We start from the raw sequence: 19461 nt of genomic DNA, 5'->3' as shown, positions 1-19461 counted from the left end.
TGTTTCACAAGTAAAGGAGTTGGGCGCGCGCCACTGCAAAAGAAAAGGTTCTGGATAAAGCAATTAAAACGTAACCATAAACGGAAATTGGTTTAATTTTTCGTTAGCAGTTAGGGTTAGAATTTTTAATTTTAGCACAGGCTTTAATTGATAACTGAATAAGGATTTATTTTTAAAATCTCTATTTGGGCTGAGCGAATTACGACATCCATCGTCCTTTAAAAATGCGAATGCTCATTGGATGTCATGTAATTAGAGCGCACGTGACTAGCATTCACGTGATCGTTCAGAACTAATTACAGCCGCGCAGAAGATCACGTGCACGCCAACTACCACATACCAATTGGAAAGAAGTGACGTATGCACTACAAAAATTAGCGTGTTTTATAGGGTTCAATCACGCCAGGCTATATGTTTATGAACATAATAGCCTGGGGTCCCCAGGTAAGAATAATATATTACATACATGCACATGCATTCGATTAAATCAAATGATGCGATTGGGCATTGGCTTTGACCATTGTTAATGGTCTGGCGCGGCGCGCGCTACTTCGTAGCACTTGCCGTGCGGTCCAGAAACATTTCGAAAAGAAAGCGGCGCGCGCGCTACTTTGAAGAAATTTAGACGAGTAACATCCGTCAAAATTAGGTAAAACAAAATTTAAGTGAATGGTAAAACAAAATTTAAATTTTATTGCCATATTACAATGAATAGTAATATCATAATAAACATAGTTAAACTTAAACATCCAATAATAAACTCATAAATATTGGATATGCTAACGAAATGTGAAATAAGCTTCTTTATACTATATTATAATATTCACATAGCCATGTGTATACGCGTTCTGCGTGACACGCTTGTTTCACATTTAGCAAATTATAATGTAGTAAACTACTCAAACATTCGTCTCAATCATACATTTTTATCAGCGTAATTCAAAAGTTAAATAAAAATTCTTAAGCAGACGGAAATTATCCACTGTTACCAATATTATATGAAATATCAACAATCAAATATATACATACAAATCAAATATATACTTGTAGCGCGATGCGTTACTGTGCCGCGCCGCGCACTCAATGAGGCTTCTCACAGCGATCGGCGAAATGCGCTACTGTGCCTCGCCGAGCTGCGATGAATTGACATCGTCAATTAAATATATAAATACAAATCAAATATATATACGCAAATATATGTACAAAATGAAACGACCGGTTGAGTCAGACAAATGTTTCAATCATGATACAAAACCATAATATCATCAGTGACAACTGCAAGGTATAGGAACTAAAATCAAAATTACAAAGCTAAAATTTAACATAAACAATCACTCGTGAAACAATACTAGGGGTTAGATGTATGAGTCACAAATATATGTATATATCTTTTCTTCTTTTTCTTTAAATTTTCTTTTTATATTTACACTTCTACTCCATCACATAGGGGCGGAGATGAATGTGTAAACGTCTTTTGATAGAGGGGTCTCATACGCAAACAACTTTACTGGCTCGCGGCGTTTAGTTACTAGAGGTGATAATTTTTAATAGCCTGTTTGCTGTTTGTCATTGCGCGTGACATAAAGCACACGTATTACAATTTGAATTCATCCATGGAGTCATGACAACCACGTTAATTTTCAAAATTATAAACCTGCGACCTTTTATTGTTTATTTGGCCCAAAATTATACTTTTCGCGATAACTCAAAATCTAAAATGTCCCTAATTTTTGTAAAAACATTATTTTTACAAAGCGATCATTTTGCTGAAATCCGAAAGTATTTATTTCTTTTACTTTCAAAGTTAGCTCCCTTCCAGTAAGGTTTCTTGGGTACCTCTGTGACCTCTTAGAGCAATAGGCGTTGTTCTTAACAGTGCGAATCTTAGTTTTGTCCTCACTGTATGCCTTACCACGTTGCAATATCTCTTTTTGCTTTCCTGGCTATGAGGTCCGCTAATCTGTCGACAAACCGCTTATTTTACACTCTTTGAACATGCCTGTAGATATGAGAAATCAGCCGGGGTGAAGGTGGCCTTCCCCACATTCAACACTCTCTCCAAGTACTCATCCATGATGTTAAACTTTGGCTAGAAAGGTTTTCCATCGAAAAATGTCTTATCTAATCGGATCAATTAAGTCAAATAAATCAAATCAAATCAATGTCCCCGTTCATCTTCCAAGTGCCACTAACAGGAGTGATGTTAACAGTACCTTCGAATGTTGGTCTTTCTCAGTGGTGCAAAATTGCCTGTTGGCCCCCCTCCCCCGCTGGAAAATCCCCCCCCCCCCTGTTGGTACCCCCTCCCCTTTTTTCGCCCCTCTGTAAATTCTTTTTCTCCTGGGACTCATCAAATGATGATGGGGTATTCTTGTTATACTTACATTTGATTTTAAAATAATAATCAAATGTTTTTTATCAACATCAACTGGGCTGCACCACTAGCTTCGTTGAATGAACTTGATATTGCTCATCGCAAACACCTCCGAAGAATCCTCAACATCAGATGGCCTACTGGGGTTATTTCTAATGAGGCACTCTATGCTCGTTGTTATGTCACTCCCTTGTCTGTGAGAGTCTCTAAGTTTCGATGGAGAATGTTAGGACATATCTTAAGAGGACAGGAAGACTCACCAGCATACACCTCTATGTTATTTGCTATAAATTCTGATATTTTTATGGAAGGGAGACGGGGTAGACCATGTTTAAACTTATTAGATGTTATTAGAAAAGACTTGACTAGTAGAAATCTTGATATTAGACTTAAGAATTTGACTGATTTCGAAGACCTTAGATTTTTGGCTTTAGATAGGGAGGAATGGAAGAAGTTAGAAGATGGTTGATGTTTTTGTTTTCTTTTTTATGCGTTTTGATATCTATAAGGTGCCTAGGATGCTCTTTTAAAGAGATATTTCGTACTTTGAAAGATTTACTACTACTTTTATCAACAATTTAAATTTGCCTGTTGTAATCTCTACAAGCAAAAATTTCAGAAATAACTGAACACCCTTCAATCATCAATACTAATGTGAAAAAAAATATTACAATATTTCTCAATGTAACTTACCAATATTACTCAGTATATTAGCATCAAATGTTTGCCTACCTTAATCACCGACTTAGTGGTGCTGATCAAGAACCTGTCTATGACCGAAGATCGACTCCTGATGATGACGACCCCATAACTGAACCACAATCAGACGAGTCTGATGATTCGGATGAAGGAGAGGAGCTGCACAGTCGATCACTGAGCATTTCACCAGCCACACTGGCTAATGCATTAGAAATAAATGACATACATGATCGCAATGGTTTGGCTTCTGCTCAGTTGAATGAGTTTTTAACCGATTTAGTTCAAAAGGAATATGTTTGGAAACTTAAACAATGTGACATTAAGCAGTTTATTTCAGAGGTGACAGGAAAAGTTGCGGAAACTTATGGAGGATCGATTCCAAAGGAAATCAATAAGGAAGTGCTTATAGAGTCACTCCCAACAGAGCAATGTTTTCTTGTTCAAATAGGTCACAAAGTGCAATCATCAAGTTTTATCAAGTTTTGGCAGAATTATGATGTGGATGGTTCAGGTTATATTGAAATTAAAGAAGTAAGGCTTTTGGTGAAAGACTATGCCCAAGTTGCAGGTGAGGATATTTCTGGGTACCGTCTTAACAGAGCCATTGAACATATGATGAAGGACTTAGATACAAATCATGATGGGAAAATTGAGCTCGAAGAATTGACACAACTTATGAATGTTGAAAATAACTTTATGAAGAATTTCTTTGGTCGCCAGCTTTTGCACAGGAAAGATTTCGATAGGATTTTTAGCCATTATGATACTGATGGTCAAGAATGCCTAGAAAAAAGCGAAGTCATGGCCTTGATAAACGACATCTTAAAACACCTGGAAACATCCGGTAAAAATGTTCCCATTCCTCTTCTACAAAAGACTTACGCTCAAGTTATGAAAATATGTGATGTAAACAATAGTGACACTATACAAAAGCGTGAATTAGCTCTTCTGCTGTCTTGTTTTAATTTACAATAATTGTTTTTTGGAAATATTTGATTTACAGTTTTTAATTCTATCTGAAATATTAAATTATTGTGTTGAGTGTTCTTTTACTGAATTTTTGAATATTTCTTGACTTTTAGTTTTAGTTTAGAAAAAACGGTTTTTTGAAATGTTTGATTTAAAGTTTTTAATTTTATCTGAAATATCTTTAATTATTGTGTTTAGGTGTTTAGTGTTCTTTTTGACTTTTTGACTTTTTGACTTTTTGACTTTTTGAATCCTTTCCTTACATTTAACTTTGTTCATTTTTATATCAGTCTTTTCCCATTATAATTTCAGTTTTAAATCATTCAATTTTCATTACTATTTGTTTGTTGGTATCAACATTCAACAAATGTCTCAACTCATTGTTTCAATTATAAAGCAATCTGACGTACCAGCTTGACAGCTCTTAAGCTAACCCCAGTTAATGAATAATGAATATCTGTTGATACTGGGATAACCTAGATATTTAAATTTATAGAATATTATGGTCATGGTGGTCTATAATAAATACCTTTTGATCTGTATCACTGAAAATAATACAGTCTCTTCAGGTTTAGAATTGAATCTGATGGCATCAACAGTATAAAGTTAAGCGATAAGACTGTAAGTATAGTTAATATCAAGTGAGGGGATTAATCGTAATATTATCATGAGAACATAGCCTGAAATGGTTATTTGAGCTAATATAATATAATTCAGAGACCGAAGTTCAGGGTGATTCATCTCAAAACCGATTTAATATATTTGTTACCCAATATAACTATCTATAAATATAACATGTCATGTTAGCTATGTATGGCACATTACACACTTATAATAATTGCATTTCATTTAAAAATCGTGCATTAATTATTCATGGGTCAGGCCTTAATGTATCTCAATTAGCTCGGACTTAATGATATGCACTTAATGATATGCACATGAATTTGTCTTGGTGACCTTTGTGATTGCCCGACAAAGTATGCTTTTATTCTATTGCCCTGTCCCCCTAATAGTCTGCAACATTGATATGCAAAACTGTTTGAATATTCAAAAATAAAAACTGCACTATAATGACAAGCCAGTAACACCTGCCGAGTGCTGGTATAGCGTAGTGACAGAGTGTATTTCAGTACGTTATCCGATGTCCAAGATATTTATAATCACGCAGGGTCCCGAGTAAACTGTGAGCTTAATGGACGTCAAATCATCTAGGTAGGCAATTTGTATCGCAGGTCCCTACCCTAGAGGGCAATATTTAAGATTTAACCCTCTGGGCCTCAGGATTAAATTTTGAATTTTTGTATCTCCACTCTTAAACAGTTAAAACTGTTAAAAGTCAAAGAGACTATTATTTTACCGCGGAATAACCGCAATTACTACATCTATTGATACGCTATAAAGCTAAATACTTGGTTGTTAAAATATTGACTTAAAACTGTTTTTTTGGGTGGCCCACAATCCAAATTTTTAAACTATCCATCTCGGGTCCTTCTCAAGAAACCCAGTGAGCAATTATTCAAATATTTGTGGCACTCTGTATTGAGGGTTATCGGAGGAATATTATTGTTAAAGAAAAAAGGGTCCTGCAAGAAATATTCAATGCAGTCACTGTAAATCAGTTATTATCACTCCTTATTTTAAAAATAATAGTTAATAATACTATTATTCAATTTCACTCTGCTTCTAGAGTAGTAGTAAACCGAGTACCGACCTTACTTTAACGGCTTTTCTTTACTTGGAAAATCAGTCCTCCCCTGACAAAAGCGAAACTTTAAGTTTATTGCCTACTGCATATTTGCTGCTTCAATATCGCTACATTGTATACTCCTGAGATGACATTGAGTCTGATATTGGAAATTACTCAGATTATATAGTTTGAATTTACTGTGGCACATTTCGAATTACACCAGTTGTTCGTTGTTACTTTCCGTTAATTTAGTAACGTGATATTTCGATCAGTTGTGCTCCAGGCTTGTCCGCCGCCGCCGAACGCCGCCGCCGCCGGGTGATTTTGCCACGCCGAACGCCGCCGATACACCCCGGCGTACATCGGCGTACGGCGTGCATTTTCTGACTTCAAAATAATTCTGTCTTCATTGGAAGATATCAGTGTTACTGATAGCGATTAGCGGCTAGGGGCAACACACACATGATACACACCTTTAGCTAACTTAACAATATTGATTATCAGAAGAACTGAGCAGATACCTACTCATAAGTTTGACTGAAGAAGAAATTTTACAATTCGAACTTTTAAGATTTTGGGCCAATAGGCAAAAAACTTTCCCAATACTCTCAAACATAGTAAGAATAGTGCATTGTATACCTGCCAGTAGTGCGGAAATTGAAAGAACCTGGTCGGCTGCAGGTTTAATTCTTTCTAGTCAGCGATCTAGGATGAATGTCAAGAATTTCAAATATACACTGTTTTGTTCTAAAAACTATGATTTTGTTTCCAACAAAAAAGATTGAGAGATCCATTGATTTCAGCAATAATTTATTGTTTATGTATTTTACCTTAAATAAAATGATTGTATCAATTTGTCTCAACTTTTATTTGATAGCAGATAATAGTAATACCATAGCAATATACCAACATCATTTGTTGAAGTTAAGTCTAAATTACCCAAATTAAGTACATGATCATATTCATATTTCATAGACCTCAATTTAGTTGGCCTTGATTTCACGGCTCACGCCGGCGTACGCCGCCGCCGCCGGTGTAATTTTAGTAAAACGCCGCCGCCGATCCATTTAGCCACGGCGGACAAGCCTGTTGTGCTCGTCCAACTTCATTTGAACAACCTTAAATTCTATATTTAGATCTAGTATATTTCATTTTGCGGCGACTTTATAGTATGTAGCGTGCAAGCTATTGACATGCGGCACCATCTTGAAATACATGTAATTAATAAGATCCCGACATCACGAAATATTCGGCAAAATTACAAACATTTCAGATTGAGGGGCCTGCACGATCGTACTCATTTCAAGCTACTTCATATACCTGGCTTAAAATCATAATCCAATAATGATGTGCATGTCTTGATTATATACTTGATTCAAAATTTTAGATTAAAGCTCCGCTCATTTCACACATGAATACATGCATATAAATGTCATGTACACAAATATAATGGTCATTAAGAGCGACCATTCACGTTTTCTGACGACATTCTTTACAGCATGCTTAAAATTTGTAGCACACAAATTCTCCGTGCAGATTTTCAGTTCAATCATTACACGATAAAATATGGCTACAGTTTGCGGGAACATCATCGATTTTAGGACTAATTCCTGAACCTTCAAGTTTGTTAGGAACACCTTAAGTTACACCTTCTTACCACTCTCCTGCTTGCAGACAGCACTGGGAAGTACTCAAGTTGTTCTGAAGAAAGATGGAGATCGAATGCAGCGTCTACTTGACAACTAAATTGCAACCTCAAAATGAGTAGTGAGAGCCCTCGTGATGGAGGAAATTGTGGTTTTGTTTAAGAATGAAATGTTTGTGTTTTTTCGTGACACATCATTTAATTTGTGATTTATTTGCAATTCTCCTTGGCAGGTATATAAAAGTAAACCTGTTGGAAACTCGATTTTCTTCACTTAAGGTTCTTACAAGTTGCTTCGTTAGACACATAACTGATGTTAGATAGTTAATTGGCACATAATTGAGAGTTGACAGTACCTTTCTCCGTACCTTTCTCCAGTTTTTCATTAATTGTGTCGTATAAAATTACTCGGGTTCAGATAAACTCTAGTATTCGTTAAGTAGGTCCCCAGACCATGCCTCAGATCCCTCGTTTACCCCCTGGTTTAGGGTGTATTACTTCATCTTCACGCACTCAACCCAGCAAATGTTGGTGTCCAAATTCAAATTCATCCTCCGCCCTTATATTTTACAGCACGATAACTTTTGTACATCCATTCAGTATTATGTAACTCGGTATTGTAAATATTGCAGCAGTGGTTCGAGCGGATTTCTTAACTTGGGGTTGCTGATTTGGTGTCAAATTTGCAACTGAAGCAAATCAACCCTTTTACATGATGTAATTGGGCGAATAAATTGCAATGTAATAATTTTATTAATAATTTTAATAATCTTGAGATGATGACACGTATTTCCTTTCAAAAATCGAGCTCGGAAGTTCAATAGGCGACAGTTCAATAGGCGATGGTTACATAATAGTAATATACGACTAAAGAAAAACGTGTATAATAATTATGATAATCATAATGTCATACTTAAACTATTATGTATATTATTATTATTATGTAACCATCGCCTATTGAACTGTCTCGTCCTTAGTAGTACATGTACTATTTAATTTTCCTGGATAAACTTAAGGTAACCACCTAACCCTCATGATTGTTCACGTTTAAACATACTACTTTCTAACTTGGTATGCAGAATAGAAAATTGAATGTAGATCTGTAAGTTAATTAAATATCCGGGGCATTTAATGATAAGCGAAGTACATAGAACGTACGGGTAGTGGGTACCTTGACCATAAAGCATCCGAGCATTGGTTGCAAGCTTATAGACTAATTTTAGAGAATATTTAGATATTGGTTCATATTGTATTCAGATTTCAGATACAGTGGATCTATTATTAGGAAATAGGTCATGTTGCGTTCATGCTCACTACACTGCCTAGTCATTATAATATGGATATTTAACGTTGGTGCTCCCTTCTTTGTTTGTGATTTCCAAATTGTCTTTCATTTGGGTGTAACGTATTGTGTATTTTTAGCAGATCTACTCATGTTTGTAGTCTTTGATTAAAAGCAGTGACTGACGTCCCTATTGTGGCATCTCATTTGGTTCGGCAACTTTATAATCTGTTGAATTGGGCACTTGACGCACGGTTGACGCACGGTTGCCACACATCTGAAGTATGAAAGTGAACTAAGGCTGGGTCGTCTCACTTATATCCTGTTTATATACGGGGTACTCTTGAACTTTATTTTTGGCTTGAAATTTATTTTTGGTATTGAAACTCTGAGCTCAAGCACAGGCCTACAAGACTGTAATACATTTTCTTAGCTTTGAAGATAGCTGTTGAAACTAAAGCTTGTGCTACTTTTTATAGTCTACAAATTGCAGACTATAAATTTATTATCTAAACACTACTAGTCAGCACCCGTTAAGCACTATGATGACATGTTAAAAGCAAGGCAAAGCACTTGTAGCCTGCAGCTATATATAATGTACTCATTTTATTGTACCCGATTCTACGTTTTAACTCTTTAAGTTAGTTTGTAATCACAGTTAAAGTCCTGTGGTTTTATACTAAAGATCTAACTTGAACTGTAAAATTAGTCGGGTGGATTCAAAAAAAGTCGGGTGGCACTGAAAATTTAAAATAATTGGATATTCGCGTCACAGTAAAAAAACAGCTGTGTAATTGTCTTGAAGTTTTGCTGTATTTTTAAAACATGAATACCCCAAAGAGATTTAATCCTATCACCATCGGATGGTGGCATCATCAAAAGTGGTCCAGATCTAATTAGGGTTTTTGTTTTTTCTTTGATATAGTTCGTTTTAAATTCATTAGGATGCAAAACACTTTCATCTAGATTCATTAACTGTACCAAATGAAATCTTGGCCAAAGACCTTTGCGAATTAATGCGTGGAATTATCTAATCAAATGTATGCTAAGGCTTGGTGATGGTCATTGAGGTCACAATTTATCTTTCTGGCTTTTAATTATGGCACGATCTTCCAAAAATCTTTTATGACTTGGTTCGGAAAATTACATGGAAGTCTTCTGCCTTTGAGACCTTCGGTGGAGATCAAAGTTATAATTTAAACCAAAAATACAAAATATGAACTTTGCAGCCTCACCCTGATTAACTGGGTTTGTCGGGGGGAAGAAATAAACCCGGTAAATCGGGGTTTTGATTTACACTACATTCTGAGAAACACTTGGTAAATCCGGTAAATCGGGGTTTTGATTTACACTACATTCTGAGAAACACTTGGTAAATCGGGTCTCCCGGTAAATCCTTATTTAAGCCTTGATCAATCGATCATGTTGACTATTAGAGTATTATAGTTGCGTGTTTACAAGGAAGATGACACCACGTGGCACCACGTGACACCACGTGACACCACGTCTAGACGCCCCTCAGTCAGTTTACCTCAGTCAGTACCTAAAACACATGTCACGAGAGTAGAGGCAGTAGTGAGGTGTGTTGCTACACAACCCCTCAACATTCACCCCCTGTTTGACAGATTCTATACCGTCGTCACACCTTCCCCTTGTTACTCCGTAGTGTAAACGTGCATTTTAGGGCTCTTACTTCCGGGTGTGAATTCAAGGGAGCACAATGGGGTGAGAGTTCTGTTTATTGTTTAAATGGTTTTGTGTTTGAGTCAACAATGGGATGTTACAACTGAAAAGTTTGAGTTTTGGCGCACTTTTTGTTGCTATGATTGGGGTACATCGCATACTCTATGCCATATATGGTGATTTCCTGGTCTTTTCCTCTATTCGGCCCATTCTTGTGAAAGGGGGTTGTTGTGTATTAAATCCAGCTAAAACTTGTATAATTATGAAGAGACATTGTATTACTTACTTCTCTAATTATTTGTGTGTGTGCTACATTTCCGTCTATGACCAGTTAGATGATCTTATCTTTTTTCGAACTGTCCTGACAGCTTTTAACGTGCTTGATTTTGATACAAATCTTAATCCACGAATTCAAACTATTTCCGGATTGTAGTAGTATCGGTACGTTTTTATTGTCTCATTGTTGAAGTGTATGAACTAGAATTAACTATGATGAAGTCTTGCCCGTCTAGCCTCCTTCGTTCCACTATCAGGTGATTGTATTAAAGTCACGTGAAATTTAAATCACGTGTTCAAGGAATCGCTGGATATGAGCGCATTCATCTAATTAAATGAAAGTCCATCAATACATCCAACCACTATTGAAAAACTTAAAATCTAGTTTAAAAATATGCTTGAATCACGTGATTTATACTAAGTTAAAATAAACACGTGATATAAAACCCACGTTACTGACCAGGGCCCATCAGAGAGACACTCTTCTTCCCACACTGTCTGGCATTTCAGGGGGTCCGTCCCGTGTCCCAGGTTGATCCAGGTCACACTCCAACTCAATCATCAACTACTTTTTTGAATTACAATAGCCATATTATTGAGTTAGGATGATGGATCCTCAATCGTTCTATTTAGGTTCTCTGTGCCCTTCAGACCCCTGCAATTTGCCCATTTGTTCTGATTGAGAAACATTCTTGAGAGAGCCTGTAAAACAATTCTAAGTGGAATTCATCCGATAACTATTTACCGAATAAAGTGAATTTATCACTCCTGAACTTATCACCCTCTCGCAACCTCCATTTCTACCATTTCTCCCCTGGAACTTTCCCCTGGCTTTTTCCAAGCTTGTTACCACCTAATAACATTTGAAAGAAGAGGTCAGTGTTTACAGGGCTGTTTAAATGATGAGGGAGGTTCCTAATACCATTAACCCTGCCTAGCTAACTATGATGGCTGTAAGTCACCAGCTCTTATTGTACAGCTCAATTAGTTGTCCGGACTCCTCACACTATCTAGCATCAATCTTCAGTTGTGTGTTCCACTTATTTCCACATATTAAAGTATGTTTCCTCAGTTTGAGTTGACGGCCCAGAAATAGATGTCTGTTACCTAATAGACTCCAAGGCGTTTTTAGCCCGATTTGTTTCTTATTCAAATCTTTGCTTAATTTATTGAACGGCGGGTGTTGTTTGTCCGAATTATATGCGGATATATTAGTTAGGAATCGATACGACTTCTTTTAGTTCCCCGGACTAGTATTTATAATCTAGTTGTTCTTCTATATTATATCAACTATCCAGTCCTTTAGTTCGTTAACAGAATACATGAAAGTCATGAATGAGCTGGTGGACTCTGACAGATTAAAAGCTTTTATTATTTATAGTTCATTAAGTATTTGCTTACGATTTATTCCCTAAGGGCTGTGGACATCAGAGAGGAGCATTTAACGTTATAACGCATTGATTTATGTCAAAGAATTAAATCCTAACTAATACCTACTGTCAAGCTGTACTTTATTACTAGTCACCACTGAGCTGTAGTAGTATGCCCTATAATAGTAAGCATGATCCCTATATATTATAGCTTTTTAATTTACAACCGTTTGTATTGTTTAAACTGGAGTTGTTATGCTTCACTGGTTCGACCCGGCGCAAAGCACGGAGCTAACAATTTCAGTAAATTTATAGTAGCACGGCCGGCCAATGTTTTCGAGTATTTAAACACTTAGCTGTTGTGTTTAAAGAAAACAAAATATGCAACAATCACGTCAGACTCCTGGCTCAAGCATCGGGGGGGGGGGGGGGGGTGTCACGTCCGTCTATGTCCGCTTGTCTCATAGAATCCAAAAAGGACAGGACATAGGCGGACATAGGCGGACATAGACGGACATAGGCGGACATAGACGGACATAGGCGGACATAGGCGGACATAGGCGGACATTAATGGACACCTAAATTGCTAAATAAAATGTTCAATTTTTGCTGTTATAGGGGGATCATGTTTTTTGTCCGTTCGGTAGTCGGTACCCTATATTTTCAAAACGGACAAAAAATAGAGCGGACAAAAACGGACAAAAATGGACAAAAACGGACAAAAATGGAAATAACATTTAGATGCTTCCTCCTCCTACTCTTCCTCCTCCTCCCCCTGGGTCTTCCTGATCTTCGTCAGTCCTCTTCCTCCTCAGTCCTCCTCAGTCCTCCTCCTCCTCCTCCTGGGTCCTCCTCCTCCTCCTCCTCCTGGGTCTTCCTGATCCTCCCCAGTCCTCTTCCTCCTCCCCTCCTCAGTCCTCCTCCTACTCTTCCTCCTCGTCCTCAGTCCTCCTCATCAGTCCTCAACAGTTCTCCTCCTCCCCAGTCCTCCTCCTCCTCCTGGGGCCTTTTCCTGGGTCCTCCTCCTCCTGTGTCCTCCTTCTCCTCCTCAGTCCTCCTCCTCCTCCCTCTCAGTCATCCTCCTCAGCCATCCTCCTCAGCCATCCTCCTCAGTCCTCCTCCTTCTCAGTCCTCCTCAGTCCTCCTCCTGAGTCCTCCTCCTCCTGAGTCATCCTCCTCCACCTCCTAGGTCCTCCTTCTGGGTCCTCCTCCTCCTCCTCCTCCTGGGTCTTCCTGATCCTTCTCCTCCCTCTCAGTCATCCTCCTCAGTCATCCTCCTCAGTCATCCTCCTCAGTCATCCTCCTCAGCCATCCTCCTCAGCCATCCTTCTCAGCCATCCTCTTCAGTACTCTTCAGTCCTTAAAATGTTTGTCCGCTAATGTCCAGTGGACATTAGCGGACAAACATTTTAAGGACATTGTCCACCAATGTCCGCTAATGTCGACCAATGTCCATCCAAGTCCGCCAATGTCCGTCCGGGTCCGCCAATGTCCGTCCGAGTCCGCCAATGTCCGTCCGAGTCCGCCAATGTCCGTCCGAGTCCGCCAATGTCCGTCCGTGTCCGCCAATGTCCCAAAAAACACGTCCGTTGTCTCATAGAATCCAAAAAGGACAGGACATAGGCGGACATAGACGGACATGACACCCCCCCCCCCCCCCCCCCCCCCCCCCCAGCATCTGAGAAATGTTACAAGTAAAACTCGTAAAACTCTTGCTGAAAGTATCCTGAAGTAGTTAGACACTTGAACCGCTGGAAACACTATCATGAAGTAGCCAGACAACGTAGTGAACGGTAGTAGGAACAAGATTACAGAGCACCTCTAGCAGACTTCCTACAGACTACCGATCATCTCCACCAGACAAAACCTATGACAACATTCTCCACTACACTTTATAATAACACACAAACTCCCCCGGTACCCTCCAGACCACCGCCAGACCTCTAGTTCAACCTTTCCGTTATGCTCTATGTGGTATGTCATTAGCCGGTCAACTCAGACCATCTTATGATTCTGTCACAGTTGGTTGAACTCGTACGGAGACTGGAGAGGGTAATGATGGGCAGCTGCTTACCACAGCAGGTGGTTTGTTACTAGTAACACTACGACTAGTTAGTATGTTCCTTGTACCGACATCTGTTTATCTGACTATGTGATGTTATGCCGTGATCCGAAACACTGCTGTGTTGTATCGATCCGGATAATTGTGGCTCACGTTTTTTATTCTGATGAATTTTAGTCCTTTTTCCGTCTATGCTTTGACCTTTTTCGTGATACTTTTTCACCTTGAAAGATGGTCTTAAAAATGAGCTGAAGGTTGGAGTTTAAATGCAAATATATTTAATTAAACGAAAATAATGGGGATTGAAATTTACTGAATGGTGTCAGCACGTGCAGAATTTTAATAGGATTGTATGAAAAATGTGCGAGAAAATTCCGAAAAACCCCTAAATATAGTCCTAAATCTGATAACCTGATTGCGATTAAACAATTGCAGCTAATGTTGCAGCTAATGTTGCAGCTAATGTTACATTTATTGTTGCCATGGCTATATTATTTTGAGTAAAACCGCTGGTCTTCAACCGTATTTTTTGATGATGTCATCTTATTTTCGTATTGGAAGCCCCCTCCACCTAAGTTTCCATTTAAAGTTTAAATAGTTTGAAACTTCCTCCTCCCCCTAATTATACCAATTATACGGAGTATAGTCACCGAATTAACTCCCTTTTGTCGGTGTAGCTAGTAGATAGGTTCCGTCTCTACTAATCTTACTCCTGGCTCCTTAAATATCGAGCTAGGACATTTCACAAGTTTAGCTTTTCCGTATTATCTTAGGACGTTTGTTAATTTTTTGTTTCGTTTATGATAAACCCATCCTCCCAGGACGCCCCTAAGTTCAGTGATCGTCTCCAGTCTCCACTTTTATTATTCAGTCCGGAGACAGGAGAGCTATATTATTTGGACTTCTAGGCAGTGTGCATGGTGTGTCCCACAACCAAGCACACTGCCTAGAAGTCCGGCGTTATGTTTTATAATGATCCTGGACCTAAGTGGCAAGCTGCTCTATATCAACAACAACAAAAAAATTATTATCTGAATATATTATCTGAATGGCCCATGTTTGATGATAATCACAGATATATATAAGTCATGAATCAGCACTTCTGGACTCAGGTGACTGGGTAATTTATCATTAATTTAGTAAAACGGTCGCCGCATCATATCTCTGAATAAATGTATATCCTTGAAACTTTATTTTTACGACAGATATGACGTTGATGCTTCTTACTTACACAAAAGCTAGAACTAGATTAATGAGGTATAATTACGCTGGACACTTTATCGCCCTGGCCTCTGTAACTCTATTTAAGTATGTAGTTCGGTATTTTAACTGTTTTGTAACTCTACTTAAGTATGTAGTTTGGTATTTTAACTGTTTTGTTTTGTTTTACGATATGTTAACTTTGTACGGAATACAAATTCAGGAGGTTGGTTATTTGTTTTGTGCCTCTATTACAATTTCGTAGAACAGTTTAGAAGTTTCTTGTTCTATGAACTGATGCGTTTTTTATTTTATAATTTAAACACAAACTTTGTCTTAGATTTGCACTTTCAACGTTCTTAACTTTTATTAAAACTGTTTGGAGCATTAGCACGGTTGAGTTATTTACATAGAAACGTCGACTATGACCTTTCCTAAGAATGCTCGCCAGTGTTTTTTCTTTGTCGCAACGACGCGATAATACGAAATTCTAAACACTAATCCTACAGACAAGCTATCACACGCTCGAAAAACTGGCCTTTAAATTTAAGCCGCCGTCATTTCCTGGTCGTGCTGGACACATCACCAGCACCACTTCTTATCACGGGGCCTTCTTAACTAAAGGGTTTAAATTACCATAATCTTAATTTAACAGGTACCGCCTCCCTCCTGGTAGTAGTTTTAATCCTGAACCAGGCCTGATAAATAATGGATATATAACGAAGTTAAATGTTCCCAACTTACAGTTACAGTTACAGTATCCCCGATATTATCGACTGTGGATCTGCTTTCTTGTCTTTGAAGATTCTTCGCATTCCTCGGATGCCTGATAGTTTCAATGTTGTGGTGTAAGCAGGGTCTAAGTTATTACCAAAGACCTGGATAAACTGGTAATCTAACTCGTTGCATATAAACATGAGTTAACGTCCCCTGGCATCCTCGTTACAGTTACTACTTTGAATATTAATGGGACTTAATTTAATTGAGGGCACGGGGTACGCTTCGGGTCCGAGGGCTGGGAACCTGAATATATGCATGCAGGGTCCACTTTATTGTCTATATAATAGCTAAAGTAGTATTGTAATTATTCTGTACGCATAAGCTTAGAATCTCCCTGCTACCTTCTCATAGCTCCTGCCGCTGGATCATATTTAGATACACACACAAGTTTGGCTTGTATTATTATAAATATTTCGTTTGACCCAAGTGGCAGTCTACAGTCACAATTCTTCTGACTTAACAGTAACTTTCTTTCCTTTCTCCACAAAGTTTGTCCATGTTTTATCCACGTGCACGCGTGTCAGCCCACGTGCGCCCGTGTCAGCCTGTTTTCCCAGCACATCCCAGCCCGGAATTGGACATAGTCATCCACAATCCACATGATCAACCTTTAAACCGTTCAATTTATATCTTTCAAAGACAATTATTTTAATTGTCCCGGTCCACCCTGGAGTAAGCTGAATTGTCTGATCATTGGCCCGTTAATCGTCTCCTTTGTTTGGCTTTCAGTGAGAACACTCAAGATCTAGTTTCGTATATATAAGCATATAAGGTGCGTGTTCATTCCACTGTGACATATATCCACATTTATTGATCACACACAATATCCATTATAAATATCATCATGATACGTTTATAATTTATATCCAGCAGAACAGTTAGCTAACCCCCCCCCCCCCCCCTCCCCCCGTCCGTCCCCTGCATGGTGTAAACTGTAAAGTTCCACAAGTGAACCCTTCTCCTTCGGTCTGGGGGGTCTTATAATCCCACTCGTTCACTGATTGGTTGATGTATATCACGGACCACGATGTGTTCTAACCAATCAGATAACATGAAGAAGCCACGTGGTAAGTTAGCATCCAATCAAACGGTGTATACCGGAGCAAACAGCCTTCCCTCATCTTTGGGGGCGATTAATTTTACTGATTTACTCGACGATATCGGCACTATGATCATCAACATGATAAACTACTGGCGGTTTATTGTTATCGTCATGCTGTGTTCGCCGTATTAAATTGTTTGATTTCTAGGAATTTCTGTTATACAAAGAAGTAAAGAAATGATAGCCATGAGTAATTGAGTTGCACCCTTATTTAAGTAATTTGAAGGTGATCGAGGTGTATATCAGGTGTATTATGTAAGAAATTGGTAGACTTATTTTGAATGTGGCGCTTAATTTAGCGAGATAATTCAATGTTTGAGCGACTAACAATCTTATGGTGCCATTTTACCCAATTGTACTGATCCTCTAATTAATATAATAATATTAACTTATATATTTTAACTAGTTAGCTGTGACTCTCCTGGCAGGTTGTATTCACTTTACAGTAAAATTAAACGCCCCCAAAGAATGAGGGAAGGCTATCTGCTCCAGTTCACACCGTTTGATTGGGTGATAACTTACCACGTGGCTTCTTCGTGTTATCTGATTGGCTTAGAACACATCACGTGATACAAATCTCAGGGGGCTACTCAGAGGACAGAACTGTCTATCTAACATGACTGTTTTACCCAAAAACACATCATAGTTCCTGCAACTCTCCCTACCTAGGTTTAGAATGCTACATAATTACTTTAACCTAAACAGAATCAGATGAGACCCTACATAGATGAGAATTACTTCTAAGTTTAAATACCCACCCAGGCACCCACGTCACCCTTCCCTGGTCCCCAAATAAACCTCATGCACTGTCCACACTATAATTATAACGTGAATGATACTACATCTTTATCACCATCAACCAGCCAAATTTATACCTTTAAAATACCAGTGATCTGATGAGATGTGACAGCTCGCCCCCCAAAATTCACATACCTTCATACCGATTTTACATACCTTTATACCGATTTCAACTGCGGGTCATTTAAACCCATTCACATAGTCTGACTGTGTGTGTCAACCTCCTGGATTTAGGGCAAATCCTCCTCCCTGTTAAACGTCACATACCTTTGTTGTCACAGACAAATGAGTAGCCCAGTGAACGCCCAAATGTCTATCAGAACAGCTTCACGTACCAGCAAATACGGTTTCTTTGAGTTTATTGCTCGTCCCTAAAACACTGCTCCAACTTTTTCTTCTCTGTTGTATCTACTACTAACTGCAAGACCTATAGTGTATTATATCTTCTCCTGTGGGAAGTACTCACACAGGCAAATGACCCCAGCCCCCCCCCCCCCCCCCCAATTGTCTGTCTATTTATTTTACTGATATTGGGGTCCCACTGAACGCTAGGACGAAAACTAGTAAAATTATTCCATTGTGTGTATTGGAGAAGGTGGACAGAAGCACAGATCTGTCTGGAGATTGTCGGTCTCCAACTTGTCATGTGATCACAATACTGCCCTGTGATTGGATGACAGCATGGTCACGTGATCTACTACTTGGTCACGTGGTCAGAATACTACTTGTTGCGCTCAACTAAAGAACCTATTTTACATGCCCCATTGGGCCTTGTCAGATTTTACGATTATACTGTATTTTGGTGCAGGTTATTTTTTAGTTTCGTTCAACTTATTCAGGTATTTCAGGTTTTGTTGCTGGGTTTAGCTCAGCAATTTTAGTTTTTGAATGATGCCCTTTGAATGGTATTGTCGGTACCTGTAACGGTTCCTGTAACGGCTCCTGTAACGGCTCCTGTAACGGCTCCTGTAACGGCTCCTGTAACGGCTCCTGTAACGGCTCCTGTAACGGTACCTGTAACGGCTCCTGTAACGGCTCCTGTAACGGCTCCTGTAACGGCTCCTGTAACGGCTCCTGTAACGGCTCCTGTAACGGCTCCTGTAACGGCTCCTGTAACGGCTCCTGTAACGGCTCCTGTAACGGCTCCTGTAACGGCTCCTGTAACGGCTCCTGTAACGGCTCCTGTAACGGCTCCTGTAACGGCTCCTGTAACGGCTCCTGTAACGGCTCCTGTAACGGCTCCTGTAACGGCTCCTGTAACGGCTCCTGTAACGGCTCCTGTAACGGCTCCTGTAACGGCTCCTGTAACGGCTCCTGTAACGGCTTTGAAACTGATTACAGTGACTCTTTTCCTGTATTTTACCGTTTAGTAATTACCGCTGCTAGTGGTAATCAACTCTTCTATAAATAAACCAAGCGCATATTTTGCAAGTTATTTAAGGAATGTGATGATTCAGAATCCTCTAATCCACCGATTGGTTGGTTGATCAGCTCTTATCCAATCAGATCACCAGAATAAGTAACCAATTATAAG

General features: G+C 38.9%; 1 protein-coding gene across 1 annotated transcript; it reads left to right on the top strand.

The window, feature by feature from the left end:
- The first annotated feature begins 3084 nt into the window (after positions 1-3084).
- Positions 3085-4541, top strand: LOC134822012 (calbindin-like). Its single transcript, XM_063832841.1, has 2 exons — positions 3085-4424; positions 4464-4541. Exon 1 carries the CDS (start codon positions 3095-3097, stop codon positions 4046-4048), a length of 954 nt encoding a protein of 317 aa, XP_063688911.1. The 5' UTR covers positions 3085-3094; the 3' UTR covers positions 4049-4424; positions 4464-4541.
- The last annotated feature ends 14920 nt before the right edge of the window (positions 4542-19461 follow it).

This window comes from Bolinopsis microptera, chromosome 10, assembly GCF_026151205.1.
Source record: "Bolinopsis microptera isolate Bmic1 chromosome 10, MBARI_Bmic_1.0, whole genome shotgun sequence".
Taxonomy (NCBI): Eukaryota; Metazoa; Ctenophora; class Tentaculata; order Lobata; family Bolinopsidae; genus Bolinopsis; species Bolinopsis microptera.
The sequence above is the reverse complement of the archived record's forward strand: the minus strand, read 5'-3'. Positions and strand labels throughout refer to the sequence as shown.